The 8860-nt window shown below is 50.8% G+C and overlaps 1 protein-coding gene across 7 annotated transcripts in view; it reads right to left on the bottom strand.

Annotated features, from left to right (window-relative positions):
* Window positions 1-280: 280 nt before the first annotated feature.
* The window catches only part of ITPRIP (inositol 1,4,5-trisphosphate receptor interacting protein), a 26656-nt gene continuing 18076 nt past the window's right edge, over window positions 281-8860 (bottom strand). The window contains exons 1-3 of one of the 7 annotated variants that reach the window (XM_023532736.1): window positions 8701-8832; window positions 8546-8604; window positions 281-5315 (exon numbers count right to left, since the gene is read on the bottom strand). In XM_023532736.1, coding sequence (XP_023388504.1) covers window positions 3644-5302 — 1659 coding nt within the window. In that variant the 5' untranslated portion in view covers window positions 5303-5315; window positions 8546-8604; window positions 8701-8832 and the 3' untranslated portion in view covers window positions 281-3643. Of the gene's footprint in view, window positions 5316-8545; window positions 8638-8700; window positions 8833-8860 lie in introns of those variants that run through there. The other 6 variants (XM_023532738.1, XM_011363778.2, XM_023532737.1 and 3 more) reach the window with 6 other exon arrangements.

The following is an 8860-nucleotide window of genomic DNA, read 5'->3' as shown; positions in this document are numbered from 1 at the left end:
AAGTGTTCCTTGGTAGAGGAAGTTGGGTAAATTAGGGTACGTCTATACACAGTGAGATAGTAAGTAGCTCTTTCAAAGAATGTGGTAGAGCCAAATGTTCAAAAAGATATCCAAGAAAGGTTAGATGGTATAATGTAATTTAGGGAAGCAAGACCAAAAAGAATGCATCCTCACACGATACATACATAGAAAAATTTTGGAAGTGTATACAAGAAACTTCATATTGGTTATTACTGGGGAATGGACGGAGATGTTAGGAGTGGAAGGTTTTATCTGTTACTTAATTTTTCTGTCAGTGGTTGAGCTTTTTTTTTTTTTTTTTTATCATGACTGTATTGCTTTTATTTTAAAACAAAAAACTAGTTAGAAAAACAAGCTCTCTTTGGATGGTGATGAGAAAAGTTAGCCCTAAAAGGACAGCGCCCTTGTCTTATACTTCTCCAGGTACCCCTCCAGGATTGGTAGAGTGTGCCAAGCCAGAGCAGAGCAAAGTGGGCAGGGATGAGGTAAGTTGAAGGAGTTGAAGGAATTGAAGGCACACATTTCCTTCACTGTGTGGTTCTTGGCTCTGTCTGCTCTCGGTCTGCCGGCCAAACCAAATAACCTTCCGGCTCTATCCCATGAGGTGGGGTTAGGATGGAGCACGAGCATATTCTGAATTACAGCCTTCAGAATCACTTGTTAGGACTTCTGTGACATTCACTGACCGCTGCCCGTTGCCACCAACCCCACTCTAGAAGCAGGCCAGAACTACCTCCTCTCCCCCAGCATCTAACATAGTACTGATCACAGTTCAGAACTTTGTAGTTTGGGGCAAATCAAGGTATTGTCTAACTTAAAAATCGCCAATAGTTTGCCACTGTATTGAGTCCAAATTTTATTATGAAATAACTTATTGTATGAAGTTCAAATTTACCTGGGTTTAGCATTCGAGGCGTCCTATGGTCAGGACCCCACTCAACAGTTTCAAAATAATTTGCTTTGATTTCTCAGTATATATCAGCATATATCCCAGTACTGCCTGGGTTTGAATCCTGATTTTGCTACTTAACACTATGTGACCTTGGACAAGTCCCTTAATTCTCCAGATTCCTAATCTGGAAAATGGGAGAATAACAGCACCTATGTCATAGGACTGGCATAGGAATTAAATAATATACATAAAGACAGGTAGAAGGGTGCCTATCCCACAGTAGGTGCTACTTAAATGTTGCTTATATCTAATATGCTTTCCTGCCCTCACTCCATGGTGCTGGCTAGAATGCTTTTCCTGGTCAGTCTTATCTTTCGGAAGCTGTATCAGCTTGCAAAGACCCTTTCTGGAATTCTGCAGGCTGCCTCAAAGATGGGTTAGAATTATCCTATTTTGCTGTTTTTAAAGTTTCCTGAAAGCATAAGAATAAAAAGGAGTGAAAGCATCTTCTCGTCAATAGGAAATCCATCCTCCTCCCCAACTCTGCCCTGGGCGCCTCACAGACTTCCTGAAGTTCAAAACAAAAACAAGCTTCCACTTCTTGCAAGAATTTAATTCTTCCTTTAATATAAATAAGGCAGCATGAAACACCAAGAGCCTGCTGCTTTCTGCTTCATAAGCAGCTTTTGTGCATAAAAGATCTCCATTTTCCTACTGAATTCTGTCCTCTGTATAAACAAGAGGCTAGAAGGTATTTTTTTTTTTTTTCAGTGAACTTTCTCCCGGAAGCAAAAGTGAAGCTGAGGGAGAGCCAGGCTTTGTCTTGGCTTCTGGAGGCTGTTTCTTGGTTCCTGGGGTCTCTTCCAAGTACAATGAGATAGGATAAAGAGGGGGAAAGGAAAGTCATAGGCAATAATAAATAAGGAAATTTACCCCGATTTGGGAAATTAATCTCGACAGAACGGGGGGCTTCGGGCTATTGTTGGAGACCATGTGGGCAGGATCAGTCCCTGGACCACCCCAGCCGCTGTGGGCCTGGGGAGGTGCAGGCTCAAGTCCATCTAAGTCCAGCTCCATTTAAGTCCAGCTCACATGGATGCCCCATCGAAGCTGGGCCTCCTGCCCTGAATTAACCCTGTCAGGCAAACTGTCCATCTTCTTGAGCACTCTGAGGCTAGATGGGAGCACTCCTGGGGTAGGGGCAGAATCTTTTCTTCAGTTTGTGGTGAGCCTGACACCTCCATGGAATTGGCTGTGCTGTCTGGGAGGCAGGGCCAGCTTACCCCCTGGAGGGAGACCCCAGGTGCTGGTGAAGGCACACTCATTCTTGTTTCCTCCTTGGTCCTCTGCAAGGGTTACTGGGGGCAAAGCCAAAAGAATAAAATCCCAAAGGACCAGTGAAGCCACAGGGGAGGAGGAACAGCTTCCCAACCCTCCCGAACCAGGCCCGGAGACAGAGGCCAGCTCCAACCACAGGCTCTGGTGCCCGCCAAGCAACCGCAGTCCCCAGCACTGCCGAGGTGGCCTCTCTGAGGCCTGGGGGCTGTGCCCCCAGTGCTGTCTGTGTGTGTTCCCAGTCAGCTGAGCCAATGTCAGGCTCTTCGGGTTTCAGTCATCTGTGTAGCCAGCAAGGCCTACCCAGAAAGGGGGTGCTGTGCAGTGAGGGACCTCTGCTGGAGTGAACAGTTGAGGGGGTCTTGGGGCCTGCAGATGGGAGCTGGTTTTCCATAGTGGCTCTTGCTTCCAGGTACACCCTGCTCTAGGACTGGGACCTGCTCTAGGAGGGGGACTCAGGGCTACGGCATCCTTCACCTCCCATCTCTGCAGCTTCCTCTGAACTGGACATCAGAGGCCAGACTACAAGCCAGAGTCGAGTGCCCTGGGTGCCAGGCTATCCTTCACCCCAGTCACTCTGTGTCGCTCATCAGCTTCAACCTTCAGCGTCTGCCACACTGGTGGTCAGAGAGACCAGCTGTAGAGAGAATAAAGAGGGGTGTGGGGCTGCTGAGCTTGTATCTGGCATGGTATGTGGTACCCACAGTGATCGGGAGAAGGGGCAAGAAAAGGGGGTGCACCCTGAATGAGATGTGTTGCTGAAAAAGCGACTGACTTAACCTTCTCTCTGTCACCAAGTACACACTTCTGTGCAACAGAGACATTAGCCGCTTGGGACCTTGAATCTCTACGAGGCCTTTTCCTCAAATAGTATAAAAAATGGCAGTCACAGTGGGACCCCGATTTTGCAGGCTGTGGATGGAAGGCAGCCAATTCCCACAACTGTCCCTACTGGTGCTTTGGTTGCAGATGCTTGGGGCCAAAGGTTCCTGGAAATAGGGGTGCAGGGTCTTAACATGGATCCGTCAGTACTCCTGTCGATCCTCTGTTGATATTCACGTAAATACTGAACCTGGGGTGTAAAAAGAATTGCACCCAAATTGATGTTACATTATCTCCAACTCAGCGTCCATTGAGTGTTCCGTCATCATCTTGGCCATTCGTGATGATCCAAAAGCGAGCTGCAAAGGATCGGTCTCCCAGCCCAGATCATAGCTTTACTAGCAGGCTCCAAACGGCACGAAAGCAAACCAGCTTCTGGCTTGGAGTTCTGTTTGCTCCACGCTCGGGCCTGGCTTCCCTGCAGGCTGAGCCACGGATAGCCTGCCATTTTCCCAGGAGAAGGTCTACACAGGCGGGATGTCTTGCGTCTTGGCCCTCAAGGTCCCGGCTGCTCTACGAGATGACAGCTTTTTGGGGCAGGCTGGCATGGTCTGAGGGTATATGTAGGGAGTACTCGCTAATGAGCGTGGGGGCGTTCTTGAGCAGCTCATAGAAGGAGTCCACTGTCTGCCGGTAGAGGCTTCGCTGCAGGACGAAGGGCCGGAAGAGGTTGAGCGGCTCGGCCCTGCGCACGGCCTCAGGGAGTCTCATGGTGTCAGGCAACTTGCGATTGCCGATGAAGAAGTGATGGAGCTTCTTCTCGAGCAGGCTCTTCTCCAGGAAGCGGAGCAGCTCGTGCAGACGAGCGTTGAGCTGCCCGGCCTTCCAGTCAGCAGCCCGCCCGGAGAGCAGGAGGTGCAGCAGAGCTGTCTTCAGGTGGTAGTTGCCCAGCCCGCTGGGGCCGGTCAGGCGGCTCTGCTTGGAGAGCAGGAAAGAGGCGATCTGCAAGCAGCTGAGGTGGCAGGCGCCCTCGGGCAGTACCTTCGATGTGGTCCTGAGGAAATGTCGCTCATAAACAGCGAAGGACAGAAGCCAGTCAGTGCTGGACACTGGGGTCTCCCCGGAGAGCTCCCGAGGAAGGTGGGAGACAAAGTACAGGTCCGAATCGTCACACTGGATCACGGGAATCAGGTTGAAGGGCATGAACTTCCCTGAGCGGAACCTGATCTTGAGGGACCCTGGAGTGTCCAGCTGGCCAAAGGCCAGGTCAAACTCGTACTTGTGGGCGATGCGGTGCCAGGCTCTGGTGAGGGCCGTCTGGAACCACTTCATGACCTGCATCGTGTTCAGGTATGGGGAACCTTTGGCACACAGTGGGTCTTCCACCTCGCTGCTTGGCCGCACCAAGTTGTTCTTGCCATGGAGGAGACATAGCATGTCTTCCCCGAGCTTGGTCTTGCCACAGATACAGCCCAGTGTATCCTCGTCAGCCCGGACCACCTTGATCTGGCCGTAGCCCTGGAGATCCAAGGGTGCTGAGTGGCTGGAGCACCAGAGCTCTGGGTGGAAGTGGTAGGGCTCGGGGGGTATGAAGGGCACAAAGAGGTGGCACAGCAGTGGCTTGTCCACCTGCCAGTTCTCGTACATGCTGTCCACGCCAATGAAGTCCTCCACCTCCATGTCTGTGTCCCGGTTGCAGAGGCTCCTCAGGGCTTCCAGCAAGTCATCCACAAAGCCTTCTACGAACTCCCGGGTGCGGGCCGCATCGGCTGTGGCCCCCCGGATGCAGTGCTCATAAAAGTGATCCAGTGTGGCCTTGTTGGGCAGGGTGAGGCCTCGGAGGGGGGCACCCTCCAGGCCAGGCAGCTCGTCCTCGTCCCCACCCAGGCACTCCTGCGACAGCCCATCTTGGTGGTCCTGCCGCCACACCTCGATCACCAGGAAGAGGATCATGCAGAGGGTACTCCACAGGTCCCAGGCCGTGCGGTTCTCATTCTGCTGCTGGCCCTCCTCTTCCACCCGCTCCAGGGCCTCCTTCTCAGCCACCAGCCGTGCTACCTCCTCTTCCAGGCGCAGCTGCTCCAGCTGCAGCTTCTCGTGGTGCGCCTGCATCTTGAGGATGATCTCCTCCTCGTTCTCAGGGACCGTGGCATTCTCTCGTGGGAACAGCAGCGGGTGGTTGATGATGGCTGTCACTACCACCAGACACACCCGGAAGAGCCCCAGTGCCATGGCTGGAGCTTTCCTGGGAACAGAAAGAGACTGATAGTCACATCAAGCTTCCCTCAACACCACTTATTCCCTGGACCCTCCCACCAACCCCTGCTTTCTGGAGCTAGTGAATGTCTTACAGTTCTCCCCACCACCCAACCCACCATCTCCTCATGTGCTTCGGTCTAGCCTGGGGAACAAGAACCCCAATGTCCCACACCAGCAGTCCTAGCTGAACAACCCACTGTGGCAGACCTCTGTTTTTATCCGCCCAGATAGCACCTCACTTTCCCTGGTAACCAAGCCTTTCCTACTCCCAGTCCTTATGGCTTGGGTGAGAATAAACTCACCCCCAGCTCAAGGGGTAAGCATATAATCCAGGCCAAGACTAGTCCCCCACAACCACTGGCCAGCGATTGGTTCAGACATGAGCATATGACCCCATTCAGGCCAATGGGAGACAGAGGTAGGATTTGCTGGGACCAATGGGAATAGGATTACATGTGCTATTGGCTTCCTAGCTGCCTCAAAGCAGGTCTGCCTGAGAAAGACACCAACACAGAGGAAAGCAGACCCCCCTGGTCCAGCTATGCCTGAAGCCATTCTCTCTAGACTTTTTAGTCATATATGTCAATAAATTAGGCCTTTTGATGAAGTCAGTTTGTTTTTCCATCACTTAAAACCAAAATAGTCCTGAATGAGACATCCCTTTCTCCCTACAGTGAATGTCTTGTGGCAAATGCCTCTTTACTCAATGCAGTAAAGCCTAGTGGTTGAGGATAGGGGGGCTGGGTTCCTAAGCCAGCCCTGTCATTGATTAGCTGCGTGATTGGGCATGTTAACTCACTTCTCTTATTGTAAGAGAGGAAAGCCATAGTACCCACAGGGCCATCATACTGATGGATGTGATGATCCATGCAAACTGCACACACAGCACAGTGAAAGGTGCAAGGCAGTTTTCACTGAACTACTTTTAAGCCCTTATCTTCACGCGCTGTAAACCTTTCCTTCTGATCTGGAAGACCCCACCCCAAATTCAGACCCTGATCTCCTGGCCTTCCCCTCGGTCTTTCCCCAGGACAATCTTGGAGAGACCAGAATGACTGAGTAATTGGTTTTCTTCTCACAAGTCATCTGAACTTTTAATCCCACTTCTTGTGAAAAGAGACACTCCATTCCTCCAGGATAAATGGATTTTTAGGTCTCACGTGACTTTTGGGGAAGGGCTGACCCCTTACAAATCACTGCCATTCAGAGTGTGTAGTTGTACTAGCTCCTGGGAGTTTGTTACAAATGTAGAATCTCGGCCCCGCCCCAGACCTATTGAACCAGAATCTGCATTTTAATATCATCCATATTAAAGTCTGAGAAACATCGTCTTACAGCGAAAGGCTTACTGTTATACACTCTCTTCTCCCTGGCAGGAAACTTAGGAAGTAACAATGGGCCTTTTCCACACTTGCCCTGCCCACTTCCGGCCTGAGACCTCAGTTAGGAGAGCCAATGGCCAAATGAGGTTGTTGGACAACAAAGGGAATACAGAGCCCCCCGACCTCCACCCCGCCGCCTCCGTGCATGCCAACATCTGCTGATAGGAGCTTCTTCATTTGTTTTGCCTGAGCCCATTTCCTGATCTTGAATTTGGACTCTGAAAATCACCTCTTCTGGTTCTCACCCTAATGGCGCCAAGGAGCAGGGGCTTGGTACCAGGTAAGGACACCTCTGCAGGTTCCACCTTGCAGTGCCAGAATGTAGATGACCTGAGTTGTTATACTTGAGCAAAGCCTGCTGCCTAGATATAACTCTAATGTAGAGAGGAGGCAGGAGAATTAAAATGTCAATCAAGCTGCAAAGGGAGACTGCAATATGCTGATCAGCCCTGCAGCCAGCCCAGGAGGACACCTGCAGGACAAAGGAAGATTGCTGCTGGGATTGCCAACAACCCATTCCCCCCACACTAGTGAAGTGGAAACAGGAACCAAGTCATTCCCTGTGGCAAAACCATGGGGAACCTATGGGTTAAAGGCTGGGAACTGCCAGCAGGCCTTTCTCTACACACTCACCCTTTCACGCTATGTAATCCTCCCCTTCTTCACTGTATGTCCATATCAGAGGAAATGAGAACTAAAGAATGACGTATAAATGGAATTCCCTGAACACTCAGGGTCCCTCTCAGTGCCTTAATTTGTCTCTTTCACTGTCCTCATCTCTATCGTCTCTGTTCTTCTGAGTCCCCCTCAGTACCTTTACTCTATCCCTCTCATTCTCTGCCTCTGAGGAGACCACACTCTGTCTGTGGAGTGCTATCCCTTTTCTAATAAACTGTCCTGTTGACTCTAACTTGGGCGTGTGTGTTGAATTCTTCCTACACTCTCTACCCTCTTCTCTCGGTGCAGGCCTTGGTCTCCCTCCAACGCGGGGAATTTGCCCTGTTCCTGCATCAGCGTCACCCTGTACACGGCTGGATGTGTCAGCAGGAACCAAACGGGTTGGAGGGAAGGGAGGTCCAAGGGGAGTGGAATTCAGTGTGCAGACATGGTCAGGCCTCAGAGGTGAACTCTGAGTACTTGTGTGTTTTCACTTGAGGAAGGAGTGGAGGACAGGAGAAGTGGAGAAAGTCAGACTGGAAGTGGGGTGGGGTGATGAAAATCTAGGGCGGGGGCAGCTAGCCAGCTTTTCTTCCCCAAGACAAGGAGCAGCTTGTTTGATAACTATAGAAACAAGTAACCCTGGTTTCTATGTCAGAGAAATATCAATGGAAAGTTTTGCAAAGGTGGTCCAAGGCAAAGCCATGAGGCTGGCTGATTAACATGGGTCAGAGTTTTAGGATAAAGATGTACTAATAGCAGACTATCAGGCAGCAGCCAGTTAGGAGATAATTTGGGGATTTGAGGCCCTTCAGGGCCTCTGTACTATAGGTAGCCACCTTCGGACACAGCAGGCCCTGACAGGTCACAGTAATAACGCTTAGCGACTCCCAGTCCAGGAGGTCAGTTTCTATGCCAATTCAGGATAAGAGGCCACCAACTGGGAAGTGGTGCCATTGCCAAACTCTGGGAAGTCCTCCTTTCTACCCAATGATTTCCAAGGGGTTCCCTGTGTCCATCCTCGTGCCTGCTGGAGGATGAAGGGCTGTAAGGGCCTCCTCGTACTGGGTAGCAAGGTCTAAACTCCAAACCAACTAGAGCGATCGACTTCCTGTCTGAGAGGGTAAGAGGATGAACTCTGGAAGAGACAGACAGGGTTAGCACGCGGCATGCATACCTACTAGATATGTGACTTTGAACAAATCACTCAACTTCTCAGAACTTCGGTCTCTTCATCTGTAACATAGGATAATACCTCTATCACAAAGCCTGATGGAGAGAATGCATGTAAAGCACTTAGCAAAATGCTTGGCCCTGCACAAGTTTTCTTACAAAAGGGTAGCTGTGATGGGATGGGAACAGCAGATGAACCTGTAGAAGCAGACAGGCCTGGGCTTGAACCTTGGCTCCACGCCTTGCTGAGTGGTCTTGGGTGAGCCACTTGGCTTCTCTGGGGCTCTGCTGCCTGACTTGTGAACTGGAGCTAATAACA

This window comes from Pteropus vampyrus, unplaced genomic scaffold (assembly GCF_000151845.1).
Source record: "Pteropus vampyrus isolate Shadow unplaced genomic scaffold, Pvam_2.0 Scaffold89, whole genome shotgun sequence".
Classification (NCBI taxonomy): Eukaryota; Metazoa; Chordata; class Mammalia; order Chiroptera; family Pteropodidae; genus Pteropus; species Pteropus vampyrus.
This window is presented reverse-complemented; position numbering and strand designations above follow the sequence as displayed.